The sequence below is a fragment of the Narcine bancroftii genome, chromosome 11, assembly GCF_036971445.1.
Source record: "Narcine bancroftii isolate sNarBan1 chromosome 11, sNarBan1.hap1, whole genome shotgun sequence".
Lineage (NCBI taxonomy): Eukaryota > Metazoa > Chordata > Chondrichthyes > Torpediniformes > Narcinidae > Narcine > Narcine bancroftii.
Window position 1 is genome coordinate 95,782,511 of NC_091479.1, and position 18,445 is coordinate 95,800,955.

Here is an 18,445-nt window from a genome sequence, read left to right on the forward strand (position 1 = left end):
TGCCACGGTTCTTGAATCCTAAGGAAAAGGAAGGACAAGGAGATGACTTCTGTAATTCATTAATGATGCATTTTTGCCTTGATGTTTTAGATTCCAAGGATCATCCAAGACTGGTGAAGTGGTAGGTTGAGCTGTAAAACTGATTAGCACGCTATTACCTTTCCTGGAAATTCTCTAATCGTTCCACTTAAAAAGACTTAGTAAATATTATTGGATGTCTAACAATCGTCATCTGAAGAAATACAGTGTTCATAAGACCATAAATATAGGAGAAGAAACAGGCCATTCAGCCCATCGTGTCTGCTCCCCATTCCACCATGAGCTGCTCCATTCTCCTATTCAGTCCTACTCCCCTGCCTTCACCCCATAACCTTTGATAACCTGACTATTGAGATACCCATCAATCTCTGCCTTATATCCACTCAATGACGTACCCACCCATGGTCGCAAATTCCAGAGGTTTTACCACTCTCCTGCTAAAGAAATTCCTCACCATCTCTGTTTAAAATGGGCGCTCTACAATCCTGTTGTGGCCTCTTGTCCTACCACACACCACTCTCTGTATTAAAAATTTGCCTCTTACATCTCCCCCCCCCCCCCCCCCACCCTGCATATATTCCGTAGCACCCTACTACTATGCCCCCTCATCTTAGCTGATTCAGCCTTGTGAAAAAGCCTCTGGCCATCCACATAATCAATGCCTCCAATCATCTTGTACACCTCCATCAGATCACCCCTCATCCTCTGTCACTTCAAGGAGAAGAGGGCAAGTTTACTCAACCTATCCTAATAACGTATGCTCTCCAATCCAGGCAACGTCCTTCTACATCTCCTCTGCACCTCTCTGCAGCATCCATATCTTTCATGTAATAAAGTGACCAGAATTGAACACAATATTCCAAATGATGTCTAATCAAGGTCTTTATAGGCCTTGGACATCCTGCTAGAGTCACCTGTGAGAGGAATGGGAGAAAGACATGAAACGAGGCAAAGGTGTACTGGAGAATGAGTTAGGAAAGAAAGAGAAACCCTCTGTGGCAGGAAATCCTTCCTATGGTAGATCACCACTGTTGCTTCAGTGCGTCCTCACCAGTGGTCCAAAAGTCTCCATAAACTCTGTCAATGTACATCACCTGGTACTCTCCAAACCTCTGAAAGTTGGTGGATGAGCTCACATATGCTTTTCCTCAAAAATGGATTCTAATCTTCACATGAATGTGAAAACCTATGGCTTTATTTTATTGACTCCAGGCATTTTCAAATTAAGCACAAAATTGTGATTTCATACCAGAGTAGATAAATATCTTCCACTTTCCAACTTTTATACTTCTACCAAAATAATCTTGAAAAGTGTGGAAAATGGATTACAAACAGTAGCATGTAATTCGTACACAAATGACATCATGATGGATGGGAACCATCTACCTAATCATATCTTTAACAGTAGTAGACGGTCACATGGACCTGCCGACCAAAATCTTGTTTGGCTCCTATTTCCACAGAATCTTTTATATTTTTCCACTGCACGCACGCCCAATTTCCATTTGAATGACTTACAGTCTCCGATTCCATACAACTCGAAGTAAAACATTCATAATAGTATTAATTTCTGAGGCAAGGTACCTGTCCAACAGAATCCACAACACAGAAATCAAAGGAATAATGATTATTTGGGTTGTTTGCTATGCAAATCACCACAACTGTTGCTCACTGACCATGCACTGAATATACAAATGCACCCTTCCTTGTTCTAATACCCCAGGAGAACAGCAGCTTCTCTGCATTTCCGATGATTGAATAATTAACAGTGGAGATCATTTTCCGAGGGGCTTGAACTCAGCCAATGCTTTATTTAAGTCGGAAATGAGTCTCTGAGTTTATTGTTGAGGAGTCTGATGATGGGGGGTGGGGGGGGGGGGGGGCAGCAACTATTCCTGACCTGGTGATACAAGTCCTGTGGCATCTATATCAATGCCTCTTTCCTGATGGCAGCCGCGAGAACAGAGTGCGTCATGGATGGTGTGGATCCTCAATGATTACTGCTGCTCTCCAACGGCAGCACTCCATGTAGATTTTCTCAATAGTGGGGAAGAGCTTTGCCGTTGATGTCCTGGGCTGAGCCCACTAATTTTTTTTGCAGGGCTTTCCGCTCACAGGCGTTGGAGGCCCCGTCCCACTGTGATGCAGTCGGTCAGCACTCTTTCCATGGCACATCTGTGGAAGTTTGCCAAGGTTTTTGCTGGCAAAAACAAGATCTTTGCAAGAGCTGCGGAGATGGAGTAAACTTTCAAATTCTCAGCATTAAACAGAATAAGAAGTGAATCTTTGCCCATAAATTGAAATATCACAAAATAAAACAAGATGTACTATTTCCACTGAGAATGATGTTCTGAGCGGCATGATAATTTTGTAAATAGTTTGGTGCATGTTATGCAGTGTACTGATGATGTGAGCTCTGCTTTCACTTTGAAACAATAGTTGGTGGGACAATTTGAATTTGGTGGAGCAATATGAACTTTTCTTTCAATATCCGTTCAATTTCATGCACAATCTGTGTTATTAACATACCCGTTTCATCAAAATTAAAAAATTGAACTAACTACTAATTTCCCTTCAATGGAAATAATTACTCCTGGGATCTGGAACAGCTATAATTCTCAGTGTGAAGACAGGATAAGCATTGCAGTCACATTTTAGTTTGCTCATTTGTCCTTGGAAAACATATTTAGTGATTGACGAGCTTACTTGCTACAATCCACATATAAAATCAAGTGGGATGCACTGACGACCAAGGCAACTCGATGCCACTGTCCATCGGCCAAGGCATATGGGAACACCTCTGTGTGAGACTGATGGCTCTCAGATCGATAATGAAAGCGCACTTCATTCCGATGACCACTGCTCTCCAGCTCCAGGTATCTAAAAATCAAAAAGATTCTTAGTGCAAGGAAGAAAATGACAGGCCATATTGCCTCTCAAGCATATTCTGGTGATTAAATCCACTTTGATACTTTATATTATCAAAAACTATCATTATCAATGTTTAATAAACTAAGCATCCACGACCTTGAGGTAGAGAATCCAAAGATTTATAGCTCTCGTCTTTACACAAAAGTTTCTCCACGTGGACTAAGGTAGAGGATTAGAGAGTTCCGTGGGATGAAGGTGCTTACAGAAATTTCAATGAACTGCCTCACTATACATGTGATAATAAACGAACTTAAACTTGAAATATCAGTTGCTTGAAGGGAATGAAAATTTGGATTATAATTTCAAATCTGATTTTTTTAGAGACAGAGCAGAGAAAATTAGTTTTGGTCATGGTCATCGGGTGAAAAAATCAATCCTAATACAGTAAGATCCTGTTATCCAGAATTCAAGTCACCGATAAATGAATGGCAGAAAATAAATAGGTAAAAAAAATACGAAAATTAAAAATTGGCACCCCATAGTGGTTGGTTCACCAATCACACAGCACGCAATCCCAAGCAACTGGAAAATTCACTTATCCGGTATCTACCAACCCCCATAGGTGCCGTATACCAGGGTTTTATGGTAGTAATTTAATCTAGACATCTTATATGAGGTCATTAAAGTACAGAATTTAATAAGCAATAGGAAACTAACAGATGAACTAGGGCAGTGGTTCTCAACCTTTTTCTTTCCACTCACATCCCACTTTAAGTAATCCCTTTGTCATGGGTGCTCTGACTAGTAAGGGATGGCTTAAGGAGGGATGTGAGTGGGAAGGGAAGGTTGAGAATCACTGTTCTAGACCCAATTGTTACTGATATACTTTGCTTGATAAAAATTGTCATTGGGCCATTTTCTTTGGAGTTAGGAAATTCTGCACATAACGAGTCAATTAGGGACGATTAAAACAGTGGTTTTCAAACTTTTTCTTTCCATCCATGTACCACTTTAAGGAATCTCTCACTAATCACAGAACCCCTGCAGCATAGGGATTCCTTAAAGTGGTACGTGAGTAGAAAGAAAAAGGTTGAGAACCACTGAACTAGGGTTTCGAGGGACTGGAAGAGGCTTATCAGGGTATTAATAATATGTGGGGGAAAGTTTCAGCATCAATCAATTTCAGGGGATAAAAATTCGAGGTGATGGCATGAATCAATCTCTGACACTACAGCTTATAATGGCAGAGTAACATCATACAACCCATATATTGGTTTTAATTTTAAATTGTACATTTGAAATGTCATTTGGTGAGAGACATTTTCCACTAATTTAAAGTTCAATACAAGAACGTTATGTCAGAAAGGACATGGCAAACATGATCACATTGACCTCAACTGCTCCAAGCCATGATCCTAATGTGAAGAGGATGAATATGCTCTCAATCTTAATACAACCCAGGCTGATCCTTACAAATGATTTAATGGATTCATTCAATGAATTAAGACTGCAGGGTTAATCTTCTCAAAGCCACGGATGCAGTTAATATTTTCAAAGTGCCTTATTAAATTCCAACTCTTGATAAGTTTCCTTCACAAGTCTGTTTTCTCAATAAACAAACTATTTTTAAAGGGAGAACAGCAATGGCCCAGCAGGAGCTAATCTTAACATTTAAACAGCAGAAAAATGGGAGGGAAGAGAGAATGAAAGGAATGAGAGAGAGGCAGGTTGGACACCTATAAACAATTATGAATGGTGGAGCAGAAGCAATCTTAGTGTTCAGTTTGCGGGCAAATAATTTAAGGATCCATTTGATGAATAAGGTTAACTGAATTGATTGACAGAATTCATGACTGAATTACTTCTTTCCACACCATGACAATTCTAAAGTGAACCTTTTGTAGTGATATGACATTAAACTTTCAGCATGAAACAGCAAGATGACAAAGTGGACCAAGTCTTTCCTTCAGAGACCATTTATTTTATCAAAATACTAAGACAAAAGCTCATAGGAGAAGGCCCCAAAACAAAATGATGAGTCCTGAGATGTTGGCTACTTCAACGGGGTTCCTAGAGACCAGACAGCTCTTAGCTCAGAAGCAGATACTCAGCATCTTCCATCAACTTGTCTGTTCGGTCCCTTTTCAGTTGTTCTTATCCCGCCAGAGAGCTAACCTGAGGAAGTGGGATGATTCTGGTACGTGGCTGATGCACGATCACTTACACAAAGGCAGAAGTTGCTGAAACTGAAGGCTTTTATTTGCGAGAGACAGAAAACGTCCCCATATTGGTCGCTCACACTGACCCAGACTCAAACTGGGGGGCAGGCTTGTGGCATGACAGCCTTTATGGGGAAGAAAGGGGAGGAGTCACGAGCCAGCCAGTGAGACCAGGGTCAAATATGTACAATAGTGGTTTCCCCACAGTGGCTTCCACCTAAGCACATACCAAACGCTTTTCCCCAGAGTCGGGAATCAGTAACCAGAGGTTTAAAGTTTTTTTCGTGGGGGGGGGGTGGAGTGGAGAGAGATTTAACAGGAACCTGAGAGATTACCCTTTTTTTTTTTACAGAGGGTGGTGAGTGTATGGAAGGGGCTGCAGAAGAAGTGGTTAAGAAAGGTATGATTGCAATGTTCAAGTAATATTTGGACAGATAGATGAATGAAATGGTTCAAGAGGTGGTTCTTAACCATTTTTACCCACTCACATACCACATAAGTAATCCCTTACTAACCACAGAGCACCTATGGCATAGGAGCTGGTTGGTAGGACTAGTGTGAGTGGGACATTTAATGGCATGGACAAGATGGGCCAAAGGACCTGTTTCCATGCTGAGTGACTGCAACTCAACATTGTACTGAACAATGTCAAGTAACCAGCCATTCTAGTTTGTACCAGAACAAGCCAGTTCTGATGTTATATCTCAATCTGTAACACAAACACAGCTCTCCTCTCTCCATGGATACCGCCTAGCCTACTGAGTACTCCCAGTGTTCTCTTTAATTCCCGATTTCCATCAACAGCTGTGCTCGAGCATTGTATTTTTCTTTCTTCTGCCTTCTCATTATCTGTCTCAATTTGCATCTTCTGCAGAGGCCATTGACAAGCCTTCAGGTAGCATCAACATCATTGCTGTCATTCCTTTTCTCTTGAGCTCCACTCTACCACAGATAACCATTCTGTTCTCTCCTCTTTGCTGAAATTTCAAACGTTATGCTTTCAACTTTTTCCAGTTCTATTCGAAGGTCATCAATCTGGAAGGTTAGCTCCATTTCTCTTTCTACAGACACTGTTTAATCTCCTGAGTACTCCAGGCATTGTCTGGGTATATTTAAGATTGCCTGCAATTGTTTGTATTTCAATTCTAAAGTGATTAAGAGGCAGGAACAATACCAGATAAGTTCACACCACCAAATCATTTCTTGTAAAATTCATCCTGTCCATTGCAGTGTGGTTTCACCTCTATCATGTTTAATTTCAAGTTAAATATAATTCTATTTTTAATGGAAAATAGGAAGATGTCTGTTTCTTTACATTACTCATAGTCCACAAATGAAATTGAAGGTATACATGGGTTTAGATTTTCTGTTGAAATCATTAGGTTGCTAAGAATGGACAATGAGAAGCTTGTGCCCCATATTCTGTGGATAAAAATCTCCACCTCCCAGCAACTACCTCTGGATGTCCATAATTCTCTGTAAAATCAATTCAGTACATCCATTATCCACTTTGTAATCATTTCTGGCCTTCCATTAGTCAATGAAATCATTCCACTATTTTATATGAAATAATCTCTGCAAGGTATTCATTTTTCTGTTTGCAGTCAATTTGAGGCATTCATGGTTGTGTATGTAAGAGAGCCAAGGCATTTATTATTTCCAACGAGATCGATTCCAGGTCACCATTATTTTTTTATGTAATGACTTTTTTGTACAATCAGTCATAGGTTGCCAATATTGCCCACTCAATCAATTCGAGGATTCTATTGTTCCCTCTGTAAACAGTGCCACTTGATTTACAATTTAAATGCATTCCTTTTTAAAGATTGTACCATTTTATATAAGAGACTGAACAACTTAATCTGGAGTTTCTTTCATGCATGCTCTCCACTTTGCATCCCAATTCCTGCCAAATACAAAAATGAAAGTATCTAGAGATCCATGTTTGTTATTAATATTAATAAACTGTATGTAGCTAACATTTGTGGAGTATCAGTAGGGAAATGTAATATTTTAATATTAAATCTTAACCAAGATGGTATGATTTTAACCTTTAAAATATACCTTTGGACCATTAGTAGATATCTGAACTAATGCAAGGATGTCTCTCTGGAAATTGAAATAATGGTGAAAAAAAGGCTTCAAGTTCAAATCAAATCTTAGACATCTTCTTTGAAATAACCACAGTCCAGTAATAAATTGTTCAAGGATATTTTCTGGGATTGCATAATAAAGGACTATAAAGCAAAGATCTTAGTGGTCACAAAGCAGGTATCTTATTTGGCAGGAAAAGTATGATTTACTTGTTGTAAAACATCATGTTGAATATTGGGGAATATGTGTGTCTCATTGTCTGAATAGATAATCCAAGGAATATTACTTTCTTATCATTTGATTGTATAAATTGTTGAGTAACTAATTTATCTTTGTAATTCATTATTGGTTTCTTTAATGTTCACTGTTCAGTATTGCTTGAGCTTTTGAACATTACCATAACCATATAACCATTTACAAAGCGGAAACAGGCCTTTGTCGGCCTTTCGAGTCCACATCAGTTCACTAGAACAACTCCACTAGCTCAATCATCCCGCTCTCCACCAATATCCCTCCAACCCCCTCACCTCCATGTACACATCCAACCTTCTCTTAAATGATAGAAGGGACCCTGCCGCAACTATCTCATTCGGATCATTCCATTCTGCCACCACTCTCTGAGTGAAGAAGCATCCTCTAATACTTCTCCTAAAGTTTTGCCCTCTTCCCCTTAACTCATGGCCTCTTTATTGTACCAGATCACATAAATGAATGAATCTTGCTCTCTGAGAGATTTGGCTGTAGTTATAATTAAAGTGAACATGTTCTTTCTTGAGGAAGTTACTCCAGTTTTTAAAAATGCTGTACTAACACCTAATTACACTGATACTTCAGCTTATTCACTGGACCAAATATCTTGGTGAATAATACATTTTTTGAGAATTTACTTAGAATTCTGATTATTAGTCAATATGCGCACATGGTGTTCTAAATAAGCAGCATTAGTTTTGATGTGCCTCAGAACAACTCACATCAATCCATTAACATGGTGTGCACGCGCATGGGAAAGAATTAATTGCATGGGGAAAAATATACCTGACCCTTCTCATTAAGTGAAAATCCATTCTTCCCCCCCCCCACCCCAAAGTTTTCAATTCTAGACTGTCATAAAGTATAAACAAATGGAATGAAATGTTGTCTTCAGTTTCTGTGGGAGAACTGAGGGAGAATAGTAGCCAGATTTTCCACTTTTTGATGCATGTCCAGTGATTCATGGATAAAAAGTACAAAGATGGATATAAAGTAAACTCGGATTATTCCCTCATGATTGAAAAGCCTGTCAGTGCTCAGTGTCCACACTGACACGTGAAGGATGACCAATTAGGCTTGACACTGGAGAACTGACAGCCGTTCTGAACTCTGACCTTCTGTGACACACCAGCTTCAGTAGGGAAGGAAGCTGAAGGAGAAAGGTTTTGACACTTTGAACTTTTTTAAAATTCTGAATCTCAATACCATACACCTAAATAATCTCTTCCCCCTTTAAAGTTCTTACACCAACAGTCAAGTCATTGCTTGATGCTATCTCTACTTCCCCTCTTAAGGAAATATATAACTAGCTTTTGGAATTATACCATTCTCTTTGAAAAATAAACTATAGCTTTGGATGAATTTTGACCCCAGTCTCACTGAATCCATGATATGCATACAGAATAAATTACCTTTTCGTGAAATAAGGCGCGTGTCACTGACCTCTTATCTGAATGATGAATCGAGAGAAAGACTCCTGAATTGTAGTGGACCTGCTTGAGTGTGATCAGAACAGTGAACTCGCGCGTGTGCCTCAGTTTCTGAGAAATCTGTTCAACTGTAACTGGAGATGCTTTCAGAATTCTTGAAGTATCTGTAATATGGGAAAAACAGAAAAACAAAAATTAAATATCAATACGCAGAGAAAAGGAGGATATGTATACTTAAGAAGCAGCAGATTTAGTTTAATTAGGCATAGTGTACGATGCAAATCATCATTCTTGTGGTGTTCTACGTTCAAGCAATAACTCACAATTATTTTCTCCAGAACAGGATTGAATTCTCTCAGGAAAACTTGCCAGCTGGTCACAATTGACTAACTTCAAACTACCAAACTGCTTCAACCACAAAATATTGGGCCTTTATTACATTTTAGTTCATATTTCATCGGAGCTGGCTAAAAATAATTGTGCATTGCACCTAACTCCCATTTGCTGAAATTTTATAACCCTGATAATTATTGGGGGATGAATAAGCAGCGATATTGTACCACCCAGCGATTGACCAATGGTATAATTGGTGACAGAGACGACCATTTCATGTGATACGTTGCAAAGACGTGGCAACCCATGGCCAATAACTTCAGGCAAAGTATTTTCTCATGTTTTTAACTTTAAAAAACTTAATGGAATGCAAATCAAATTTAAATCTCAGTGCTTTCAATGCTTCTGCTCTGAGTTCTCATTGTTCAACTTGAACTCACTAATTCTGAATCAATCCACTGGTAACCTTCGGAGAGTGCCATGAGTAAGGCAGATTAAATTACAAGAGTAGCTGAGAGCTGTCAGCGCATTTCCACATTCTCCCTGCAAAGAGCGAGCATGACATTCTTATGGTTGGTTTCTCCAGACCAAAACAGTTTGCCCAGCAGATCTGCAATCAGATTGGTGCAGGACAGGGGCACAAAATGGGAGGCAGAGATTACCCAGCCTTGAGGTGCAAAAAATTGTTATACTTGTGTGGCATTTTAAACATGGATAAAAATGTGTGGCTCCACCATACATAGCACAGAAACAGGCCCTTTGGCCCAGATGTCTGTACCAACATGATGTCCAAATCAATCTAAAACTGCTATTTGCACTTGATGGATAAACTTCCATCCAATGGCGTAGCTAGAGGGCGAGCAGGATTCTTCAAAAGTGCCGCATTTTTAACAATTTTTAAATACTTTAGTTCCCTTCTGTGATAAAAGTCAAATTCTTTTTTTTTCAAACTTTTATCGTTTGGTCTTGGAAGAACTTTCTGGATTCATTCATTACTTCATTTGATCAACTTCCCAGTGTTTTGAACTGCGTGCTCAGTGTCCTGTGATGCTCTGGTGGTCGCTAGGGAACCAAAACAAACCGTGACTTCATCACCTCTCCAAGGCTGGGTGATCCCATGGAACTTCATCTTTTTCAAGTCACAAGCCACAACCCTAGATATATGCAAGTTTCATACATAATGGCACAATTACTGAAAAGAAAGAATAATAAATGTAGAATACAATTCTGCATATTATAGCTAGGTAATGAAATATTTCTCATAAAGCAAGAGAAATGAGCATGCATTTATAAGCACCCATAGCCAAGCCAATGCACCTTCCTTGCTCTCCTACCATGGGTGCAATCATCATTCTTGCGACTTTTGGTACTGTAGTCATAGATTTATTTTTCTGATAAGGAAAGCCATAGAGAAAAACACTAAGAAGAAACTATCTGTGTGGGACAGAAAGAAGATAAAGGAAGTTGAAAAATCGAGAAAAAGAATTGTCAAAATGTCAGAGATTGGGCGAATTTAAAATTATTTGGTATGAGTCGTGCCATTCCCCCTAACCTTAGAACTTGGCTACGCCTCTGCTTCCATCCCCTTCATATCCTAGAACCCTCTTAGTTGCTTCCATTGAATCTGCTTCCACCATAATTACTGGCAGCCTGCTCCAGGCGCCTACTGCTCTCTGTGTAAAATATTTTTCCCCATACAGCTCCTTTAAACTTCCTCTTCCTCACCTTAAATGTAAGTCCTCGAGTGTGTGAAACTTTCACCCTGGGGGAAACGATGCTGACTGTCCGCATTATCGATGCCTCTCATGACCTTCATATGCCTCTATCCGGTCTCAATTTAGCCTCCAAGGCTCCAGTGAAAACCGTCCAATTTTGCCGATATGTCACCGCAACTCATAATCCTCGAAGCAGGCAACATTTTGGGAAACCTCTTCTATACCCTTTTCAAAGCCTCCACATCCTTCATGAAATGGGGCAACTGGAACTGCACACAATATTTCAAGTACAGCCGAACCAAAGTTTCATACAGCTGCAAAGTAACTTCCCTCATCCAGTGAAGCCAAGAATACCATACACCTTCTTTACCACTTGATTGAGCTATGGACCGGACCTCTGGATCCCTCTATGCATCAATGGTTTTAAGAGCCCTGCTATTAATTGGATACATTCCTTTTACATTTGACTTCCCAATTTAACATTTGATAATGGACATTGAGACAGAGTATCTAGAAAAGTTTTTGGGAGATAAATTGGGAAAGGTTTGTTAGAGTAGGTCACATGCAAATACTTTAAAACAGATCTTATTTGAAATACTGGAGACATAGTGACTTCTCACACCTTTTTATAAGAGCTTTGAAGAGTTCTCCAGAGACATCACTAATGGATTATTGTTTATCAAGGCAACAGATGAAAGAGCAGGCTGGAGCCGCTATTGTCTGCAGGAGAGTTTTGCTGTTGTAAGATGGTCATATGGTTTTGCAAGCAGAGAGAGTCAAACAGGCTTTCTCTCGGAGTGGGGGAAGAGAGAAGAGAGAGAAGAGACTCTGATGTGTCAGCCAGCAGAAGCTGCTGGAACTGAAACAGGACAAGCTGGCAAGCTTTTGCAAGACAGCCTGGTCAAAGCCCTTGTGGTTCATGCAAGGGGAGAGGACTGGCTATATAATGTTTAACTTGGAATAAGGGAAACAAAAAAGAACTCTGTGGTGACCTGAAAGAAAGAGGTTATCATCTGGAGAACCCTGAAGGGGCAAGTTTCGTCAGCAAGACACTGGAGTGGCAGATGGAAGTACATCAGTTGTGGATGTTCTGGAACAACACATCTCTCTCCGAAAATCAACAAGAACCTTCCTGAGCAGTAACCATTAACCTTTCGAGCTCCAAAGCCTGATGAACTTTATACATGTTAAATTCTGTGCACAGTATAAGAATTGCCTGCAACCAGTGAACTTGGAGGAATGAGAAGTGAGATTGCATTGTGAATCAAATAACTTTTTTGAACTTCACCCCACATTATATACGCGTGCACTTAGAATTAGAAGGGGGTTAAGTTAGGTAAAGTTAATAGTGAAAAGTTAAAGAGTCATTCTGTTTTCATGTTTAAAGATAATTAAAATCAACTTTTAAGTATCCATTTGTCTTGATGAATATCTATTACTGCTGGGTTTTGGGGTTCTCTGGGCTCATAACATCTCATCCATAATCAAAAACTGTGCAAAGCGACAGCATCCCTCCTAGTCACATTCATTGTTGTTGATGAAGAAATTATTTGAGTGACCAAACAAATCACTCCCTCTTTAGATAATGGCAGCTGATTTGTTTGGGAAGCTGTGTTATAGACCAACCCCAGCCTCCACAAAAGCAGAGATGATTGTCCTAATAGTTAATTTTCTTTAGAGTGGAAATGTAAACTTGAGAGATCTGTGGGAATGGCTAGCAGCTTAAATTGAAATGTTGATTAAGAACAACACTACCATATGTCACGATGACATAGGTTTGACAATGTGACGAAGCATAGACCAAATCTCCATTTTACTGCTGGCAAAGAAATATTCACATTTCCTCACATCACAGAAGGATCCCATTAGAACCATCATCTGTGCCAGTTCACAGAGCAGTCCTATTTCCTGAATAATTTTTTCCCACATTCCCATCATCTCCCCAAGACTTTGCCATTCACTTGCACACTCGTCATGTGATATGATTTCAGCTTCATGGTTTGCCTCACGCAACTGTAAAATAAAACATCCCTCTGTGAGTTTCTTCATTGTTTAATTTCAGTCCACTCAAGTATCATACCTGCCAGTGGTAAATTACACGGGAAAGCTTTTAAACGTAATGTTTTTAATTATCTCTTTCCTTTTTGTCTCTCTCAGTTCTTTTACTTTTTCCATTTCAATCTCTAATTTGAGCCTAATTCTCTAGTTCATTCTCCAAGGTCCTTTTGGTTCATTCTCTCTTCCAAAGCACTATTGATTAAATAGGATGTCATAATGTTGCTACACTGTTCCAATTTCACATCTCCATGTAATTTGTGGGTTTAAATTGATATCATCTGAGAGATTGGGTGAGAAGTACAATTCCTCGACACCACGGTGTAATATGCCACACTCAAAACCTCTCCACTGTATTCATTTTTAGATTTTGAGGCATGTGTTTTTTATTGAAATATAATTTTAATGGCACTCTCTCACACAAATTGACTCTCGATTTACCATTGAGGGAATGTTCTGCACCACAAGCTACTATTTAGTCTGGAAAACAATGTTATTTAAGGAATGAATCAATCAAGCAGTCAAAGAACAAATTCAGTGTGAACAGAGATGTATAAATTTGCTGCCAGTCCATCATTGATTTTCATGGTATTTATTTCCAGCAGAGGCTTCTGTCTAAAAGTCCTCTTCCTCTGCTGTTTCATCCAATGAGAATATTCTGGAAAAGTTGGTTAAGATGGTTGGGGGTTAAGGTGTTTAGGAGTACAGAGGAGGTGATGCAGATGAGGAGCCAGGACCAACATGAGTGATGAAAACTGCCAGAATCATACAAATGGAAATAGGCCTACTGAGTCACTGTCAATCATCGCGTACACCAGTGGTTCTCAACCCTTTTCTTCCCTCTCACATCCCACCTTAAGTAATCTCTATGCCATAAGTGCTCTGTGATTAGTAATGGACTGCTTAAGGTGGGATGTGAGTGGAAAGGGAAGGTTGAGACTCAATTGTTACTGAAATATTTTGCTTGAGTAAAATTGTCATTGGCCCATTTCCTTTGGAGTTATGAAACCATGCACATAACGAGTCAATTGGGTACAATAAAAATAGTGGTTTTCAAATATTTTCTTTGCACCCACATACCACCTTAAGTAATCCCTTACTAATCACAGAGCACCTATGGCATAGGGATTACTTAAGGTTGTATGTGAGTGTAAAGACAAAAGTTTGAAAACCACTGATTGCATCATTTACTCAATATATGGAAGAAGATCCACTTAGAAAGGAAAAAAATGAATTACCAAATACCAAAATTGTTATTGACACAAAACCCACTAATCTCTTTTACAATAGATAAACTTTCCTTTAGAGAATGGGAGAGAAAAGGAATCAAAAGAATAGAAAATTGTTTTTTGGGAAATAATTTATTTCAGACTCGCGTTCTCATGACAGAATTAAGTGACTTGCTGGAAGTTCAGAGGTTTTAATGTTTTTTAAAATGTTGACTGATGGTATTAGTTTCAGACTTTGTTTGCAAAAAGAGTGGCAGAGAGGATCAATGGAGTCTCCCTTCACCCCCTCACCCATCGACGTGATCTACTGGGAACTTTGCCTGAAGAGGGCGCACAAAATCAATGAACCGGTGCGGACTCGAAAGGCCAACATGGCCTGTTTCCGCTCCATAAATGGTTATATGGATTTACACCAATCCCGTTTTATTTTCCCCTCCCAACTCAGTGCATCAAATGGCTGGTTCACTATTCACCCCAAACTCTCCGAGGTTTTATCATTCAACCAGCAGCAGTTTAGAATGGACAATTATCCTCCCAACCCACAGTTATTTGGGAGGAAATTGGAGCACCTAGGAGAAAGCCGTGCTGTCACGGGGAGAATGTGTGCACCTTACACCAGAGGTCAGAATCAAGCCTGGATCACTGGTGCTGTGAAGCAGCTGCTCCCTGAGCTCCCCAGGTACACTACCCCAAGACTGCCTCTGAGCCACGCTGAGGATGCCCAAGCCAGAAGATTCATGATCTGCCCAACTCAGGAAGGTCCATCCTGATGGTGTCATCTGTAGTCATGGATTTTTCTTTCTTTCTTTGGCTTGGCTTCGCGGACGAAGATTTATGGAGGGGTAACGTCCACGTCAGCTGCAGGCTCGTTTGTGGCTGACATGTCCAATGCGGGACAGGCGGACATGGTTGCAGCAGTTGCAAGGGAAAATTGGTTGGTTGGGGTTGGGTGTTGGGTTTTTCCTCCTTTGTCTTTTGACAGTGAGGTGGGCTCTGCGATCTTCTTCAAAGGAGGTTGCTACCCGCCGAACTGTGAGGCGCCAAGATGCACGGTTTGAGGCGATATCAACCCACTGGCGATGGTCAATGTGGCAGGCACCAAGAGATTTCTTTAGGCAGTCCTTGTACCTCTTCTTTGGTGCACCTTTGTCTCGGTGACCAGTGGAGAGCTCGCCATATAACACGATCTTGGGAAGGCGATGGTCCTCCATTCTGGAGACGTGACCCACCCAGCGCAGTTGGATCTTCAGCAGCGTGGATTCGATGCTGTCGGCCTCTGTCATCTCGAGTACTTCAATGTTGGAGATGAATATTTTTGTTATAAATACAACTGAAGATTCCATCATCTCAGGCTTGCAAGCAAGACAAGTAGCAATGAGACTGGTGGAGATGGGCCCAGTAAACTCAATTCTGACTTTATATATCGTAAAAGCCCTGGTATCTGGCACCTATGGGGATTACTAGATGCCAGATAAATTAATTTTCTGGTTGCTTGTGAGTGTATATTGTGATTGGCAAACTAATGACAAGGCACACCAATTTTATTTATTTTTTACCTATTTATTTTCTGCAAATTTTTTGACGGTTGCTTGAATTCTAGATAACGGGTTTTCCCCTGTAGTTTGAGCAGTCTGATTTCTCGCCTTTGTTTTTGTACAGGGTGATGATGGTGGCATCATGAAGATCCTGAGGCAGTTTACCTTGGTCCCAACAAAGCTTGAAAAACTCATGCAGTTTGGCATGCAGAGTTTTGCCACCAGCCTTCCAGACTTCTGGGGGGATTCCATCCATACCTGCTGCTTTGCCACTTTTCAGTTGTTCGATTGCCTTATATGTCTCATCCAGGGTGGGAACCTCATCCAGCTCTAGCCTTAGGGGCTGTTGAGGGAGCTGGAGCAGGGCGGAATCTTGGACTGAGCGGTTGGCACTGAAAAGAGATTGGAAGTGTTCTGACCATCGGTTGAGGATGGAGATCTTGTCGCTGAGGAGGACTTTGCCGTTGCTCTCCATTGCAGGCAAAATCTTCGCTAGGATTCTACTAAATAGAATAATACCTAGTGTCGCCGAGAATATTCTCCCAGAATCACAGTGCGGCTTTTGCGCAAACAGAGGAACCACTGACATGGTCTTTGCCCTCAGACAGCTCCAAGAAAAGTGCAGAGAACAAAACAAAGGACTCTACATCACCTTTGTTGACCTCACCAAAGCCTTCAACACCATGAGCAGGAAAGGGCATTGGCAAATACTAGAGCGCATCGGATGTCCCCCAAAGTTCCTCAACATGATTATCCAACTGCACGAAAACCAACAAGGTCGGGTCAGATACAGCAATGAGCTCTCTGAACCCTTCTCCATTAACAATGGCGTGAAGCAAGGCTGTGTTCTCGCACCAACCCTCTTTTCAATCTTCTTCAGCATGATGCTGAACCAAGCCATGAAAGACCCCAACAATGAAGACGCTGTTTACATCCGGTACCGCACGGATGGCAGTCTCTTCAATCTGAGGCGCCTGCAAGCTCACACCAAGACACAAGAGAAACTTGTCCGTGAACTACTCTTTGCAGATGATGCCGCTTTAGTTGCCCATTCAGAGCCAGCTCTTCAGCGCTTGACGTCCTGCTTTGCGGAAACTGCCAAAATGTTTGGCCTGGAAGTCAGCCTGAAGAAAACTGAGGTCCTCCATCAGCCAGCTCCCCACCATGACTACCAGCCCCCCCACATCTCCATCGGGCACACAAAACTCAAAACGGTCAACCAGTTTACCTATCTCGGCTGCACCATTTCATCAGATGCAAGGATCGACAATGAGATAGACAACAGACTCGCCAAGGCAAATAGCGCCTTTGGAAGACTACACAAAAGAGTCTGGAAAAACAACCAACTGAAAAACCTCACAAAGATAAGCGTATACAGAGCCGTTGTCATACCCACACTCCTGTTCGGCTCCGAATCATGGGTCCTCTACCGGCATCACCTACGGCTCCTAGAACGCTTCCACCAGCGTTGTCTCCGCTCCATCCTCAACATCCATTGGAGTGCTTACACCCCTAACGTCGAAGTACTCGAGATGGCAGAGGTCGACAGCATCGAGTCCACGCTGCTGAAGATCCAGCTGCGCTGGATGGGTCACGTCTCCAGAATGGAGGACCATCGCCTTCCCAAGATCGTGTTATATGGCGAGCTCTCCACTGGCCACCGTGACAGAGGTGCACCAAAGAAAAGGTACAAGGACTGCCTAAAGAAATCTCTTGGTGCCTGCCACATTGACCACCGCCAGTGGGCTGATAACGCCTCAAACCGTGCATCTTGGCGCCTCACAGTTTGGCGGGCAGCAACCTCCTTTGAAGAAGACCGCAGAGCCCACCTCACTGACAAAAGGCAAAGGAGGAAAAACCCAACACCCAACCCCAACCAACCAATTTTCCCTTGCAACCGCTGCAATCGTGTCTGCCTGTCCCGCATCGGACTTGTCAGCCACAAACGAGCCTGCAGCTGACGTGGACTTTTTACCCCCTCCATAAATCTTCGTCCGCGAAGCCAAGCCAAAGAAGAAGAGAAGAAGAAGAGATAACGGGTTTTACTCTTTGTGCTTTGTTCGTCAAAAGGATGTAATGCACAAAGTGATAGCTTGGCTCGGTTATCTGTCCTATTCAGAACTTTTCTATTTGAGATGGAATCTAATTCTACCAGAACCTTCAGCAAGCTGACCTGCACCCCACCATAGCTAATCACTTCTTAATTTAACAACCAGCGGTACACGATTTGGGTTTGCTTCAGATGGAAGTCTGTCGCGAAGCAAACTAACACGAACCAGAGATTAAATTATCCAATCTTCAGTCCCAGGAATTATGAAGATAACTAAACTTGTCCTTCCACTGTCCATTTCGGACTTACAGAAGTCAGAATTGCGGCTTTTTATTGAAATTTCTCTTTAAGTGAGTCAGGCAATGTCCGGATACAATGATGTAGTGCAGAGTTGGTCTTATTGCTTGTCCTTTGAATCAGAAGACATTGGTTCCTCCTCCACGGACCTGAACAAAAGGAGATTTGCGAGGCAAGCTTCTTACACGAATAGCAGGTGTCTGCAATGCCCAATGGATGTGACCGCAGTATTCAGGAGGTATTCAGACAGGCACATTACCAGGAACAGGATGGGGGAGGGGGTGCAAGCAGATAGGATCAGATCCTAATCGGCACAGGCATTGTGCATT

General features: G+C 41.3%; 1 protein-coding gene across 1 annotated transcript in view; it reads right to left on the reverse strand.

The window, feature by feature from the left end:
* The window catches only part of LOC138745639 (protein kinase C-binding protein NELL2-like), a 198,331-nt gene that overhangs the window by 150,347 nt on the left and 29,539 nt on the right, over positions 1-18,445 (reverse strand). Inside the window, exons 3-4 of the mRNA XM_069902865.1 lie at positions 8,916-9,066; positions 2,746-2,919 (exon numbers count right to left, since the gene is read on the reverse strand). Of these exons, the coding sequence (XP_069758966.1) occupies positions 2,746-2,919; positions 8,916-9,066 (325 nt within the window). The remainder of the gene's footprint in view (positions 1-2,745; positions 2,920-8,915; positions 9,067-18,445) is intronic.